The 18,029-nt window shown below is 39.7% G+C and overlaps 1 protein-coding gene across 1 annotated transcript in view; it reads left to right on the forward strand.

Moving 5' to 3' along the window:
- Positions 1-18,029, forward strand: part of LOC126268209 (3'-5' exoribonuclease 1-like) — a 92,953-nt gene that overhangs the window by 46,149 nt on the left and 28,775 nt on the right. The window contains exon 4 of the mRNA XM_049973838.1: positions 7,439-7,522. Within this exon, the coding sequence (XP_049829795.1) occupies positions 7,439-7,522 (84 nt within the window). The remainder of the gene's footprint in view (positions 1-7,438; positions 7,523-18,029) is intronic.

The following is an 18,029-nucleotide window of genomic DNA, read 5'->3' on the forward strand; positions in this document are numbered from 1 at the left end:
CATATACGTGGTTCTCTTCTCTCCAAAGGTCTCTTTAATTTTCCTGTAGGCAGTATCTATCTTACCCCTAGTGAGATAAGCTTCTACATCCTTACATTTGTCCTCTAGCCATCCCTGTTTAGCCATTTTGCACTTCCTGTCGATCTCATTTTTGAGACGTTTGTATTCCTTCTTGCCTGCTTCATTTACTGCATTTTTATATTTTCTCCTTTCATCAATTAAATTCAATATTTCTTCTGTTACCCAAGGATTTCTAGCAGCCCTCATCTTTGTACCTACTTTATCCTCTGCTGCCTTCACTACTACATCCCTCAGAGCTACCCATTCTTCTTCTACTGTATTTTTTTCCCCTATTCCTGTCAATTGTTCCCTTATGCTCTCCCTGAAACTCTGTACAACCTCTGGTTCTTTCAGTTTATCCAGGTCCCATCTCCTTAATTTCCCACATTTTTGCAGTTTCTTCAGTTTTAATCTACAGGTCATAACCAATAGATTGTGGTCAGAGTCCACATCTGCCCCTGGAAATGTCTTACAACTTAAAACCTGGTTCCTAAATCTCTCTCTTACCATTATGTAATCTATCTGATACCTTTTAGTATCTCCAGGGTTCTTCCACGTATACAACCTTCTTTCATGATTCTTAAACCAAGTGTTAGCTATGATTAAGTTGTGCTCTGTGCAAAATTCTACTAGGCGGCTTCCTCTTTCATTTCTTAGCCCCAATCCATATTCACCTACTATGTTTCCTTCTCTCCCTTTTCCTACACTCGAATTCCAGTCACCCATTACTATTAAATTTTCGTCTCCCTTCACTATCTGAATAATTTCTTTTATTTCATCGTACATTTCTTCAATTTCTTCATCATCTGCAGAGCTAGTTGGCGTATAAACTTGTACTACTGTAGTAGGTGTGGGCTTCGTATCTATCTTGGCCACAATAATGCGTTCACTATGCTGTTTGTAGTAGCTTACCCGCATTCCTATTTTCCTATTCATTATTAAACCTACTCCTGCATTACCCCTATTTGATTTTGTGTTTATAACCCTGTAGTCACCTGACCAGAAGTCTTGTTCCTCCTGCCACCGAACTTCACTAATTCCCACTATATCTAACTTTAACCTATCCATTTCCCTTTTTAAATTTTCTAACCTACCTGCCCGATTAAGGGATCTGACATTCCACGCTCCGATCCGTAGAACGCCAGTTTTCTTTCTCCTGATAACGACATCCTCCTGAGTAGTCCCCGCCCGGAGATCCGAATGGGGGACTATTTTACCTCCGGAATATTTCACCCAAGAGGATGCCATCATCATTTAATCATACAGTAAAGCTGCATGTCCTCGGGAAAAATTACGGCTGTAGTTTCCCCTTGCTTTCAGCCGTTCGCAGTACCAGCACAGCAAGGCCGTTTTGGTTAATGTTGCAAGGCCAGATCAGTCAATCATCCAGACTGTTGCCCCTGCAACTACTGAAAAGGCTGCTGCCCCTCTTCAGGAACCACACGTTTGTCTGGCCTCTCAACAGATACCCCTCCGTTGTGGTTGCACCTACGGTACGGCCATCTGTATCGCTGAGGCACGCAAGCCTCCCCACCAACGGCAAGGTCCATGGTCCATGGTTCATGGGGGGTATGTGACTGTAGGTTTTGTAATTCTATATAAGTTGTCCTTGGTCCCTTTGTGTTCTCCACTCTAATGCTTTTAGACTGGATGTTTTAATCTGTCGCAAAGTGGCTGGCTTTTCCTTTTTATTCTTGTGTTCGGCCAGCCACGGTCATAGGCTCTCTTGTTTTATCCCTTCTACCTGTTTCTTGCTTCTCTTTGTGGTTTTCTTTACCTGTTTTGCCCATAGTAGTGTTGGTTGTCTTTCTGTCGTTCTTCTTGTTCTTCTGTTCTCCTGTTATTATGCTGTAAGTCTCCTTTCTTTTCTTCCTTCCCTTGAGTAATTATTTTACTGGGAACAAGGGACCAATTACCTCACAGTTTGGTCCCTTCCCCCCTCCTTTAAACCAGCCAACCACCCTGTACCATTACTAGTAATTTCTAGATAGAGCGAGGGAAAAATGACTGACTGTATACCTCCATACGATCCCTAATTTTATTTTTGTGATCCTTATTCACTTTTTTACGTCGACAGCAGTGAAATCAGTTGGCAGTCAGCTTCAAATGCTAGTTCTCTAAATTTTCTCCTTAGTGTTACTCAAACAGAATGTCACCCTCCCCAAAGGGATTCCCATTTGAGTTCCCAAAGCATCTCTGTAACACTAAATTGTTGTTCAAACCTACTGGTAACAAATCTAGCAACCCACCTCTGAATTGCTTCGATGTCTTCCTTCAGTCTGACCTGGCATGGATCCCAAACACTTGAGTAGTACTCAAGAATAGGTCGCACCAATGTCTTATGTGGTCTCTTTACAGATGAACCACTGCTTCCTAAAATTCTCCCAGTAAACCGAGTCGACCAATCGCCTACCCTACCACAGTTCTAATATGCTCGTTCCACCTCATACCTCTTTGCAACGTTATGCCTGGATATTTAAACAACTTGCCTGCTTCAAGCAGGACACTAGTAATACTGTATCCAAACATCTCCCTACTCATCTGCATTAACGTACATTTTCCCATATGTAGAGCCAGCTGCCATTCATCACACCAACTAGAAATTTTGTCTAAGTCATCTTGTATCTTTCTGCAGTCACTCAACTTTGACACTTTACTGTACACCACAGTGTCATCAGCAAACAACTGCACATTGCTGCCCACTCCTTCTGCCAAATTATTTATGTATGTAGGGAACAACAGCGGTCCTATGACACTTCCCTGTGGCACTCCTGACAATAAACACTCACCATCGAGGACAACATATTGGGTTCTATTACTTAAGAAGTCTTCAAGCCACTCACATATCTGTGCCCCTATTCCATATGCTTGCATGTTTTTTAACAGCCTGCAATGGGGCTTCATGTCAAATGCTTCCAGGAAATATAGAAATATGGCATCTGTCTGTTGCCCTTCACCCATAGTTCTCAGTATCATCTGAGAAGAGGGCAAGCTGAGTTTTGCATGAGTGATACTTTCTAAAACCATGCTGATTCATTGATAGTAGCTTCTCAGTCTCAAGAAAGTTCGTTATATTGAATCGAGAATATGTTCAAGGATTCTGCAGCAAACTGTAATTAGGGATATTGGTCTGTAATTTTGTGGGTCCGTTCTTTTACTCTTTTTATATACAGGAGTCACCTGTGCTTTTTTCCAGTTATGTGGGACTTTGTGCTGGGCCAGAGATTCATGATAAATACAGGCTGGGTAAGGGACCAATGCCATAGAGTACTTTTTGTAAAACTGAATTGGATCTATCCAGACATGGTGACTTATTTGCTTTCAAATCCTTCAGTTGTTTCTCAATGCCAGGGATGCTTATTACTATGTCATCCATACAGGTGTCTGTCCAGTGGTCAAATGATGGTATGTTTGTACAATTCTCTTGTGTGGATGATTTCTTGATCACTTTGGCTTTTGTTTTGCTATCTTCAACTGCCACACCAGATTGGTCAACAAGTTACTGAATGGAAGCTTTAGATTCACTTAGCGATTTTACATAGGACCAGAATTTTCTTGGGTTCTCTTGATAAGGTATGATGGTAGTAGTTGCATGCTTCGTGCATCTTTTCACAGAAGCACAAATCTCTACTAACCTTTGCTTGTCGCCATTTGTGCATTCTCTTTTGAACCAAGAGTGCAGCAGCCTCTGTTTCCTCAGCATCCTCTGAATTTTGTTATTAAACCATGGTGGGTCTTTTCCATCATTTATCCACTTACTAAGCACATAACTCTCCAGACCACGATTTACAGTCTTACCCCCTGCAGTGAATCCATAAACAACCCAGTCTACACTTGGTAGGTTAAAGTCAAACTAGCATTGCATGATCTGGTTATTTATGTGCTACTGACATAGACTTTCTTTGAATGATTCCAGAACTGTCACAGCAGAATTGGGTGGCTGGAAAAAACATCCAACAATTAATTTGGCCTCTGATGTGTCTTTCCGATATACATTCCATCATTCGCTAAATATCTCAGAGCTTTCCACTTGACGATTCAGACAGCTCTCGGTCCCAAGAATAATTTGAGATAATTGTAGATTTCATGAGTGTCTGCCTGTGTTGTGTATCACTTGTTTTACCATTGGTAAATTAAAGTCGCATAATGATTCGGAGTCCACAATAAACTCTAGGCCTCACTGTAACTAGCCGATTTCGAGTGGAACTCCTTGTAAATGGTCAGACAGCATTCAGGATGTTAGATGGTGGCAGTTGCACTCACACTCACCACAACAACACTGCACACTGATGGCAGAGGTGTTGGTGTTACAATTCATGCGATCTGATATTTTGCTGGTATATTTCTAACTTGTAGATTTTTCAAGGTTGCAAGTTCTCCAGGTTATTCTGACAAGCATACTTGTTGCCATCTTCAGATGCTTTCTGATGATTGCTGCTGTGCTCAGTCAGCATCCTCTTTACATTAGCTGTTACCCATCCTCCCATTAAGTCACTCTGCACCTGTCATAGTCCGTGTAGCCCTCGTGGTGGGAATGGTGACAACTGACTGCAAACTGTGGCATCCAGTGTGTTGCGCCGTCTCTCTCGGATGCAGACTTCACTGTACAGGAATGCTTTCTTCTTTCTAGACTCATTGCAGGATTCAGCACCTGACTAAACTTGTAGGCCACTATTTTTCTTAATTAGCAATCATGGCCACTAATTTCAATAGCCTCTTTAATCACACAATCCCAGGACCTCTTTTTATGCTATGCTTGATCATGGCTGATTTAATGGTGTGGCACAATTCAGTGTGTCGTCATATGCTGATGGAAAGTATCTTCTGCTGTATGACAGTTTCTCCAATGTATGATGTGTTGCAATAGCAGGTGTTGTCTGGTAGACCCCAGAGATCTTGATCATCCTTCATTGAATAGACTTGGCAGTGTCAAGGTCTTAATGGTGGCTGAAATACACGTTTAACCTTGTCTCATCCCAAAATCACATCGTTTCTGTTTCTCAGGATGCCAAGAAATGAGAGGGCACCCTCCTTTTCCACCGCCATAGTAAACTGTATGTTTGAGTCAAACGAGTTGAGGTAATGGGGAAATGTACAGAAGCTGTTCCATCTATGTAGCCAAACAGCGAACATGTCATTAACAAAACAGTAGAAATAAGTTGATTTTAGTTGGGTGTGATATACTGTCTTCTCTTCAAAATCATCTATGAAAAAATTCTCCACCACCAGCAGCAGGTGACCCATGGTGATGCTTTCCGCCTGTTCATAATAATTTCTATCAAACAGGAAGTATGTTGCGATGAACACAAACTCGAAGTGTGTCATTAGATTGGTCTCGAGTTTTCATGCACTGTGGTGTTGTTAGATGATGTTTCCAGACATAGGTCCTTATCCTTAATTAATTCCTCAAGATACCCTCTTTAACCTCTTGAAGTTTGTTGATACCGTTCAGGTTGACCCTGTATAGTTGAGTAGTGACATGAATAATATGCTGCTTGATATATCTATATTTGAACTAACAAACTCCAATTCAAACTTTGAAAGTACCAATGAAAATCCATACAATGAAGAGGTAAAAAGAAGCTTACATACTGATTGGTGAGATGGTAACAGTTGGAACTGTAAACGAAAATATTAGGCAGTCGATCTGTAATTCAAGAAATGGGTTCCTATGTTGGAAGGTAAAGCCAACTGAGTAAGAGAAGTAAACACTTTTAAATGGCCTGAAAATGTTTTGAAAGGTACCTCATCAAAGAATACATAAATAGTAGGCTGTTGACAACATGTTTGTCAAAACCATGTAGTTCTTATAGAACAGAAGACAAAAGGGAGAAAGAAAAGTTGTAGCATTTATCTTAAAAATGAGACTAGATGAAAGAGACTCACGTACAGAATAAGATGGAGCGGAACCAGATTCTGTTCCATACCATCCGAGGCTGCAAGGGCTGAATTTCTTCTCCATTTGTTTACTATATTTTCTTCCTTCTGCTCCTTTTCTGTCCCACATAAAGTTATCCTTGAATCTCAAAGCTTAAGGCGATCAGTGTTTCTGTTTCTCTTACTGCTGCTACTATTTATCTGTAAAGATAGTACATAGATTGGAACTTAAATAGTGACAACACTGCTGTGGAGACACTATGCAGTGAATCTACTATTGTCGCTGATAGCACTCGTTGTTGACATACTTACCTTACCTCCGAACAAATAGACTTGCCCGTCCCACGGCTCTGGCTTGCGGCCCAATCGACGGAAAAACAGTCACTTGCGAGTGAGTAGTTCGAAACAGGAACAACAGAGTTGGATCAAGATTGAATGTACCAGAGGTTGTACAGTACGACAGTGTCATCTAGGTCTTAAAGAGGTGTGCAGATAATTGGCATTGCCTTACAGAACAGTGAGCTTGCTCACGAAACCGGATTAGCGAATACGACTGTGCTTCGCATCCTGAAGGAACGCCTGGGCATGCGAAAAATTGCATCACAACGGGTTCCGCATGACTTTACGGAAGTGGAGAAATGGATGCATTATGATGCTGCTCAGATGCACTTGGAGTGCTATGAGCGTGAAGCAGAGGCTTTCTTATGCCATATTGTAACACTGGATGAGACAGGGGTCACATCGTATGGGCCAAAACTGAAATGCCAATCCAACGAATGGCGTCATTATGGTTCGCCGCGAGAGTCGAAAGTGCGTCAGAGCCCCAGTATGGTGAAAGTTATGGTAATTCTTGTGTATGACAGTGATGGTGTTATCCTAATGCATTATGTTCCTCCATGGCAGACTGTCAATGCACAGTATTACTGTTTGTTTTTGGAGCATCAACTGCGACCAGCTTTGCGAAAGAAGTGGCGACACTTTCCACGCAACCCACCCATCATTTTGCACGACAATGCATGGGCGCATACAGCGCAAGCTGTGGCTGCTCTGTTCGGTCAGTGGGACTGGGAAGTATTGTACCATCCACCATGCTCCCTGGACTTAAGTCCTTGTGAATCTGATTTGATTCTGAAGATGAAGGAAGGACTTTATGGCATTCGCTTCAGAACTGTTCCAGAGATTCGACAGGCAGTAGACTGCTCCATTTGCACCATCAACAGAACAGGTTCTGCTGACAGTATACTATGCCTTCCACATCACTGGCAACAGGTTCTACACAATGCTGGTGACTACTTTGAAGGACAGTAACAAGTGCAAACATGTAACTGTTTTGTATTTGTTGTGAATGAATAGTCACCACTATTTAAGTTCCAACCCTTGTACTTGCAAACTGTCACTGTGTTTAAATTTTGTTGTAATGTTGTTGTATGAACACTTAAAAAGTATGAATGTCTATTAGCAATTTAGATTGACCTATGATTTATTCTGCTTTGTTTTTTAGCTCTCTGGCATACCGTACCCAAGTTTTGGCAAAAAATGGATAAATATTAGAAAGACATTCAGCAATTTCTACAAAAGTAAAAGGGTATGTAACTGAAGCATTATAAATAAGAAATATATGTTATGAAGGTGGTGTCTCATAGCTCATAGGTATTTAAAAATAGTCATAGTTCACTGCCAAGAGCCGATAATAAATACTTCATTATTATAAATAGTTTCAGTCTCTACATGTCTTACAGTGCTCGACAGTTGTCTGAAGACTGAAACTGGTCATATTCAAAAAGTGTTTATAACCAGCTTTTGGCAGTGGTTTACGACATTTTTCAAATAAATGAGAAAGAAAAGAAGCCAACACTTTTGGTTTCTCTTTATTTTGATAAAAGTATGAGAGAGAAAATTTATTATTTAGTATGAGCAATAGTAACATAATTGTCTTGTACCCAACTTATTAATACTATGAGCCATGCTACTGATAAAAGTATGACTTCTGTAGTGGATGTCATGAAATTAGACATCTCAAGGTCACACTTGTTGCCTACAGTCCAAAGGCCCTAAACACTGTGATTTGCCCATCCCATAGCTTTGTTGACATATACACTGTTAACAGTGCAGTAGGTCGGCACCAGCTGAGTGTTTAGTGTTTCTGTGCGACAGCGTATGTTGATGTGTGGTTTTAGTGCTCTGTGGAATAGTAGAGTGATGTGTATTTGCTACTGAGCGAAATGAAGGAGCAAGGGCGTATTCTAGTCAATGTGCAGAAGTGCGAAAAGTCATTCAAATGCGAGCTAAGATTGTCATTTCAAATATGCTTAAGATGTTTTACTGATCTGGTCAATAGTGAAGAAACCAGGAATAATATAAATTTTGCACATGTTCCTAAAATGATGACAAAACTTGTATTTTTAAATCGACTGTGTGCCATATTAACAGTGCAGTGACATTGGCAGAATCTCTAAATGTGGGCAAGTGATTTGATTCACCAAGACGGTGATATAAATCAAAACGGAAATTTACAGAATTTGATGATTTTGACAAAAAATTAGTGCATAGAACTATACATCCATACTGACAAAGGAGAGTATCTACAGCTAGATAAATACTCGGTGAAAAAATTAATTATGCCGCTCAGAGACCTCCATTCTTTGTCTTCTATCCTTATTTGGTTTTTGGATCAGAAAGTGTAATGAGAAACGAAAATTTTTAAAGAAAATCAGAGATATTGCAACAGTAAGAACAAAGTTTTGTGTACATGTACATATTGCATGCTGAGGACAAAATTCTTGTAGTATACTTCGATAAAACTTGGGTTCCACAAAACCATGCACACAAATTTGTTTTACTTTACTTCAGCGGAAATAATGGTTTGAAAATACATACAATTACTTTTCTGTAGCATATATTGGTGATTTGGGTGATGGATGCAGTGACAAAGGAGCAGTAAGAGCTGCAATTAAAAAAACAAACAAAAGAGAGAGCGGCAGGGACTACTGTCTGGGCATTCCTACAAGGTCCAACAGAATGCATATTCATCAGTGACGACATTTTTTGTTACACAGGCAGAATAGTTTCACATCTTTTACAGTATTTTATTTTTTGTCTCAGAATACATTTATGTTTTCATGATAAAATATGTATCACTTGCGTCAATAAGCTTTGAGAATGTTCATATGTTCTTTTTTTCAGTCTAGAAATGTTAGTGGCTCTCCTTTTTTCCCACAGGTTGAAGTAAAAAATTACTTTTCTTCAAAGTTCCGTGCAACATTGTCATTGTATTTATTTTGTAGTACATGTGAAGAATTTTCTTTTGGAAAGTACTACACCATATTCTAGACTAAAAATAAATATTTCTAATATTTCTTTCGAAATTGTTGTTAACACATGAAATTATCACTAACTGGCATGCTGTAAGACAGTGAGGTGACCTTGAGGTGCCCATTTTCGTGACTTCCGCCATAGTGTGTTCCTACAATTAATATATTATGAATGTTGCCCTGAATTTCTTGTTATTGAACAACTGATATCCACAGAGGAAGATTCTATTCTTTAAGGAGCTTTAATGACTGAGTGCATTATTGCTTATACTTAACTGGTAGATAAAATGACTGCTGGTACAAAAAATGTCTATGCAAGATCTCTGTTTTAAATGGAGAAAGCTATGAATAATGAGAGAGGTTAATGCTACCAATGATGTATAGATTTTATTTACAGATATGCCAGGGCACTTACTCATGAAAACCAAGAGTAAATATGGAATCTCTCACATAGTTGTATTCAATAAGATACGGAAATGTTGACAGGGAATGTATTGTAATTTAGGAGTAGCTTGTTTCATCCATATTATCCTACAAATCCACAGAGAAGAACCATTCCAATTCAGTTTCCTTGACTGCTTGTGCTCACCTGAGTCTGTAGTGATTGTAAATGTGACTGCACATTGATTATTTCATATCTAAAGTAACACAATACGGGGATCTGAAACAAATGCATGGTGAGTGCTGCTGCATATTTTGTGAGACCTGCATATCTGATTGGAAACACTGAAAATTTGTAGCTTGAACTGAGAAATATGAAGGTTGGAACTGTAATAGTGGCAACTATTTATTTACAGCTCATACAAAATAGATATGTGTTTCAAAGTTTTACTGACCTTCAGAGTAGTCACCAGCATTGTGTATAACCCGTTGCCAGTGATGTGGAAGTCGTAGGATACTCTTAGCAGTGCCAGTTGTGTTGACAGTTTGAGCGGCATGGTCCATTGCCTGACAAATTTGTAGCAGTGTTTAATCGAATGTCGTGAAGTGTTTCCTTCAATTTAGAAGTCAAGTTGAACTCATGAGGGCTTAAATCAGGGGAGTGCAGGAGGTGATATAGCACTTAACAGCCCCATCAATCAAACAAATCAGTAACAGCTTGCACTGTACATGCTTGAGCTTTGTCCTGCAAAATGATAGTCATGTCCTGCAGAAAGTGTTATCACTTCTGCCTCTAAGCTGGTCATAGGTTGTGTTCCAAAAATGACTCACTGGTCAGATTAGAATTTTTATCTAATTACTTATCACATCTGACAATGTTTATTAACTAGAAAAATGCTGACTTACACTGTGGTTCGAAGTCCAAGTTAAACTATATTGTCTGTCTGCTGGCTAAAAAGCAAAAAAGTCAAATAGCTTCAGTCAGTAGTGACACCTGTTGTGGTGTAGCCAAACTACTGTAATTAGCAGGCGACAGTGTGTCACACTATAAACAACAGCAGACATATTTTTACACATGGAGTTCGAGATCACAGAAATGTTATGCTGACTGAAGATAATCCTTTTCTACAAAATGTGTTGCTGTTACTGCACAAATGATTTTTTTTAATTAAAGGTACTTAAAAGGCATTTGCTAATACTAAAAATACCTATATTTTTACCTTACCCATTTTGTTTCACTCGTTTCAGCATTGTCAAGTGTAACCGTTTCATCTGATTCCACTTACATGTGGAAATGTTGTTACCATGCACATGTATTAGTAATTGAAAATAAGGATTTCAAATATCTTTAATGATTGTAAAGCAACTATGGGCACAGTGGTCAAATGAAATTAAAATCAAATCTAGTTTATGCAATAGCCAGAGGTAAAATTTACAAAACACTGAATATGTTACCAGTGACTTCAATATTTTTAATTTTGTTGAAAGTATCTACATTCAATCCCTAAACATTACATACGGATTTTCTCAATACTATATGTTTCACCTGCACTATCATTAACACTTTTGTCCATCATGGAGTGTTCCAATTCACCACCACTTGAGTGAATTGTATCCGTGTTTATAATTATTTCATCAATGGAACTTCCATGATGCCATCGTTTGCCTGGTACTCAGTTTGTAATTGTGCCACCTCATCGTGGTGCCCTCTCCAATCCTCTGCAGTGACTTTCTGAAGGCATGTGCCAGCAAGCTTTTGTAAGGTTTCACCAGATACGCCAACAGTCACATTGTCTTCTTTTTGCCCAGTTGAGTTCAGTTATGATGAGATCACAGTTGTATGGCAGCAATTGACTTAAAGCCATTTCATTGACAGCATACTTTTTCTCTGCTGGTTTGTGCAATTCAGTCAGGGCAAAGAGGGCTCCTTTTCTTATACTCTCATCACAGTTGATCTTCCTCTTCTGCAGCCACTCCATCATCATCACTTAATGTCACATCTTAATCATCTTGTTGGGGTGCCTGTTGTGAAACGGCGCTTTTTCAACAACAGTCGCCAAATGTAGAAGAAGGTTTGGCAGAAGTAATCCCTAAAACCACTCCTCAAAGTTCGTGGAGTTCATTTGATGATGATAGACTCTTTGTATGGATTTATTCCATATCTGTAGCTGGGCTTCACTGATCAACCTAGTTTTGGAAACTAGACTTGCAATTATTAGTTGCTTTGAGACACTTCATCATGCTATTTCTTTATATTGCTAGCATTTTTCAAATGTTGGGTTGCCGTCCAACCAACACTCGCCTAGGTAAAAAATTTCAGCTCCGCCTTCTCGAATCCATTTCATTTCCACAAGGAATTGGGAATGCCACTCCATAATGTCTTCACAGTATGTTATACTATTATTTTCTTCTGAACTTTTCTCCCTTTGAAACCTGTTGATTTTAATAGTTCCCACAGTGAGGTCGTACCCCATCTTCTATCAGTCTTTTGTTGTAGCACTTGCAACAGTGTCTTAACACTTGGTACAACTTTCTGCACAGCATAAAATTCATAGATGTTGTCTCATATCACATACTTACTGAAGTTGACGATTTCACTCTGGACTTTACGAGCTACTCTCCCAAGAAAAGAAAAGAAAGATGTACTATAGAAATTTAGACAGCATTGTTCATTAAATAAGATAAAAATAATCACATAATTCATATGTAATTTGACTTATTTACAAAGTGATTGGGCTCTAATTGAACGCATAAATTGTAGTTCTTATGGTCTAGAACTAAGATCGCTGAAGAAAAGAATTACTACCGAGTGAGGTGGCACAGTGATTAGCACACTGAACTCACATTCAGGAGGATGATGGTTCAGACCCACGTCTGGCGATCCTGATTCAGATTTTCCATGCTTTCCCTAAATTGCTTTAGGCAAATGCCGGGATGGTTCCTTAGAAAGGGCATGGCTGACTTCCTTCCCCATCCTTCCCCATCGGATGAGACTGATGACTTCACTGTTTAGTCTCTTCCCCCAAACCAACCAACCAGAAGAATTACTGAAACTGACCTCTTCTTTTTTGCTGGAGATTCACCAGGATTAATATTTGTGAACTTCAGGATTTGCTTTAGGCTGGACATGTTTTTTTCCGGTGTTAGTAGCAGTTCACTTTCTTGACTGAGCAAGCAGGTCTAACAATTTCTTCTGCTGTTTTTCTGTGTCACAGCATTAAACTGTGAGCTCGGCTTTGAGTCACTGCTCTGTTTTCATGAACGGAGTGGAAAGAGTTGAAGGTGTCACCATCAGTGATAGAGCAGACTCACTCATTTTGAAATAATAAATTGTATCACAGATTGCAAGTCACAATGTGGTGGAATTAAGTAGGAAACAATATGGCTGCGATACTATCAGAGTTATAAGATTGATAGTGGCCAGAAACAAGTGAATATTATTCCAAAGACATACACATTCTTTTTACTTATATTGAGACAGCAAATGGCAACAGTCAAGGTGCCAAGGCTCTTAAGAAAGTGGACAATATACCCCCCTTTTAACTGTGTGGATAACTCAGGTCAAAGATCATAGGAAGGCAGTGGTTTACTACATCCAGTGGAACCATCACCAGCCAAGTACTATGTAAGGTTCACATTATTTATGTGCATATAGAATTGTGAATACAAAGCAATATGAAATGGGACAAACACATGAAATCAGCAGTAGAGTAGGCAAATTAAAGCTTGACACTTGTTTTTGATGATTTTTGGAAAGAGCAGTGCTTCTGTGAAGGAAGTCGCATACAATATGCCAGTGGGACATTTCCTAGAAAACAATCCCTATGTTTTGAGAGTTTATTGAACAAATTACGGAACATGCTGCTAGATGATTACAGTTCATCATAGCCTATATAAACGTGCAGTAGAGATTTCGTAGGAAACTTAATTGGGAACCTTTGGAAGAAGGGTGACATTGTTGTAAAGACATTTTGTTGGACCAGTTTAGAGCACTGGTATTTGATGAAGGCTTTCCAATAGTTCTGATACTTCCATCGTTCATCTCTTGTAGAGGTAATGAAAATAAGACCAGAGGGATTATGGCATGCATGGAGGCACACAGACAATTAATTTTTACCTTGCTTATACCCGAATCGAATAGAAAAGGGAGTGGCTAATATTGATTTAAAGTACCCTCAACAATGCAGTGTGCAGAGGCTTGACGAATATAAAGGGTGTCCTGAAATTCACTTCCAAGCTCTTCTCTATGAGACATGTCATTGAATTCTAAAATAAAAATAGTCTTTTCCGAAAGTCACGTGATCTGTGCTTATGAGAAAATATCAAATTAAAACAAATATGGTAGCACTGCAGGATGAGGAGCAAGATTTAAAATTATATCATGACTCTCAAACAATTTTATGTTATTGTCTGTTACACTGTAGTAGTAACATGTAAAGGTATACCACAATGTAAAGTTCAAAACTATTATAACCATAACAGTAACCTTAGCTTGCTACAGTGAAAAATATTAATTTACAATGTACAAATTGCATGTAATTCACCATGACTGTTCACAATTATTTCTGTTGTTGGCATTATATCCTTTAATGCTTAGTCATATACTTTTTTGAACATTTTGCCTCATATCAGCATAAGAGATAATCATGGCTGCATGGAGGAATGCTGTCAGCTTAAACATAGTGTATGGTTTGTTTTTGGTATACCTTAGTGCTTCATGTGGCCTCATGGAGATAAATCTATGAATTTCAAATATGGAAACTTTACTGATCACTGAATGAGACCTTCACAAACACTCCCTTGATCTTGGTAATCTTTATTTAAATAAAATTGCACAGCAGATTTACAGTGTACTGCTGCCCATCCATTTGAATCCACTTGCATTGAACTGCTTGTGGAGTGATGACTTCTAACAGAACTGAGAGAACGTGTAAGATGAAAACAAAATAAATCCAATTTCTTTCAAAACAAATATGAATCTTGTAGTAGGTCATTCAAATTCCAACCTAAATTATAAATAGGCAATAGGATTTGAAATCTCCGTTCAGTTATGAAACAAGGATCTTTTGATATCCAGTGATGTGTGTTGTGCTTGTTTAAGATACCTTCCCTGTTAAATGTAACTTCATCAGTCGGAAGAACATTAATTAGAAAATATCACTGGTTAAATAGTGTTTCAATAGCTAGTTGCATAATTCAAGTCTGTTATGATGATCCTTAGTGTGCAGGTATTTTAAGCGTGTTTAGTGATGTGAATAAAAAACCTCATCTTGAAACCCTCTATGGGCAACTGTATATGGGGTTAATACAGGATCTTAATGTGTGGCTGTGAGTATGTGTCTTGTTTTCCTGTGATTTGTATACCTCAGTGACTGCCTGTGTTATTGAGCCTACCAGGAGCCAACTGGTTACTTTTGTGAAGTTGTGGATTTAGTTGTGTAAGGCTTTCTGCTATGTGTGTTACCCCCTGAGTAAAACTGTGCATAGAGTCATGAAGCACCATTTATGATGATGACAGGACAGTTTCCAAAAATTGTATACTGCACTCTTGCTGATGTACTTCGTGACGAAACAGTTCACAGATGAATGGGTGGAAGCCCGTGTCCAATGGACACCATATTTCGACAAGTGATCACATTTCCATCATGAAGTGCACTGGTGATCTGATTGCCTAGGAGCTGGTGTAGGGCTTTTGCCCCTAACCTACCCTGCCTCTTCCCTCCAACCTCGTGCTCCATATGCAGTCCACACCTAGGCATCGGTGCACATCCAGCATCACATCCTGCTGACATTTCAATCTGTCTGTGGTTTGCACCTAGGGATGTGTACTGTTGGCATCTCAGCTGTTGCTCTGCCTGTCCCCTAAATCACTTTGTTGTGGGATATTTCCTTCCATGTCTTAATCTGACTGAGTGCAAGCTCTCAAGCCCCATTAAGGATGTAACCACTGTCACGATTGATAAGCAGCTCTCTTACTCAAATCTCAATAGATTCTTTAATGACATAGTCCCAGAAGTTAGATGTCTGTGTCAGAATCTTAGTATTCTGAAAGGTAATGTTCCGTGTCTGCCAGCTTGTCAGCTTGCTGGACTCTGGTGGGTTGCTGGTGTCCTTGACAACAATCTTTGACAGTATGCACTGACTCCTGCATGTCATGCCACATTGACAGGGGTGCTGAAAGACCGTGGACTTTCACATTCCAAGGCTGTCATTGACCCTGCCAAGCAGTGCCTTTGTTTTAGATCATGGGCAGAAGACCACATTCACTTGGTGTTTCCAGAGAACTCGTCCTATCTTTTCAGATAATGTGCAACAAAACGGAATAAACACAATGGCCACATCATCATAAGATTGGTCTTCAATTTCCACTAGTTGTACAGTCAGTGTGGGATCTAGTGCTCATCGGATTGGCGTCTGTGGAGCCATTCTTCCAAAACACCATATTCAGGTGTTCACATTCTTGGTTGAGACTCTGACTGTTGTTGAGACTCTCACTGTTGTTGTTGACTCTCGCTGTTGTTGAGACTCTCACTTTTGTTGAGACTCTCACTTTTGTTGAGACTCTCACTGTTGTTGAGACTCTCACTGTTGTTGAGACTCTCACTGTTGTTGAGACTCTCACTGTTGTTGAGACTCTCACTGTTGTTGGGACTCTCACTGTTGTTGGGACTCTCACTGTTGTTGGGACTCTCACTGTTGTTGGGACTCTCACTGTTGTTGAGACTGACTTGTCGAACCCTATTATCTAATGTTTAGAATGTCCCATTTGTTTGTGCCAAGTGGTGGCATTTGTGTGCTTGTAAGTATAGGTTGGTGGCCCGGTGTCCCATCTGCTCTTCTTTTTACCAGGACATACAGAAAGGAGACACTCCAAATTTCAACTTCTTTGGAAAAATTGATATTCTGGTGTACGGAATTGAAATGTCTGAGGAAATCATTCATGTGGCCATATGACGGTGTCATTGAGATACCTGAAAAGAAAGTTAGGTCTGATCCTAGAACTTCTTTGTTGAAATGTTTCACATGCATGTTGGAAAGAACTGGTGAGAGTGGACTCCCCATGGTTACTCCTTCCATCTGCTCATAGTAACCACTGCCAGAAAGAAAGTATATCAACATAAAGAAAGTCTAGAAAGGTTAGTAGTCTCTATGTCAAATTTCTGGCCAATAAGCTACAAGGATTCTTGTAAAGCTATGCAGGTGAAAAGAGAGATAATGTTGAAACACACAAGAATCTCAGAATCACTAAGCTTTAAACTTGTTAAGATGCCCAACAAAATTCATGGAGCTACGAATAAGAAATTAACGTCTTCAGACAGGGTTCGTCATATCTTTTGGGATTGCTGAGTGAGTATGTCAGTGCATCATTACTACTAAGAGTGGGATGTAAAGATCCCCCCCCCCCCTCCTCCTCCTCCTTCTCCACCACCCCCCTCAATCTTTCTGAATGTATTTGGTAGTGTCAAGCACAACCTCAGACTATAGAAGTCTAGTGCCTATCAGATCTGCTGCCAATGTGACATGACATACTTGAGTCAGAGACTGTGTAATGCTGAAGATAGTTGCCGAGAACATCAACAACACATGAGACCGCAGCACCTTAAAACGCCAGGCCTCGTAGAACGTTGCTTATCAGAATTACAAGGACTAGAGTATGACCATACAGTTTTTCTGTCACAGGCGTATAAGTTCTGGAACTGCATCAATTAAGTCCCTCTCTCAATTTGAGTAAAAGAACAGCTTATCAATAATAATGGTGGCTACCACACTTAGTCCAATTAATAAGAGGAGGGAGACATCCCACAACAAACTAACTTGTGCAGGTGGAGCAATAGCTGAGACGCTGACAGCATGGCCCTGAAGGCGACCCACCGACAGAGAAGGATGTCGGCAGGAGAAGGGGGAAGGAGATGAGAAGATACTAGGTGCATATCTGCACCTGGGTGCTGACGAAACAACACTGCACTAGCTCTTATGCAATGAGTTTGTTAGTACATCTGATGATGGCAATGTGGTCGCATGCCAAAATATTGTGCCCACTGGAAGCTAACATCCGGGTATTTGCCCGTGAATTATTTCGTCATGAATTACACTGGGAGAAGTTGAAGAACCTCATTGTTGTACTCTGTGTTTTGCAGAATTAGTTAAAAGGAACTCAGGAATCTTATGACATTTTGACAAAAGTATCTTTGTTTTAAATCGCAGAGGCACATTGCATTTTCAAGAGCGTGGGCACAAATTTCAGGGTGCTATGTATGGATGCAAAAAATGTATGGCAACATTTGTGCAACCTCCCAGATGGTAGTGAATACACTGGACTCATATTCAAGAAGAGTTGGTTCCAAATCACTGCCCTGCTTTTCTGATTTTGATTTTCTATTGTTTCTTTTATCAGTTGAG

This window comes from Schistocerca gregaria, chromosome 4, assembly GCF_023897955.1.
Source record: "Schistocerca gregaria isolate iqSchGreg1 chromosome 4, iqSchGreg1.2, whole genome shotgun sequence".
Taxonomy (NCBI): domain Eukaryota; kingdom Metazoa; phylum Arthropoda; class Insecta; order Orthoptera; family Acrididae; genus Schistocerca; species Schistocerca gregaria.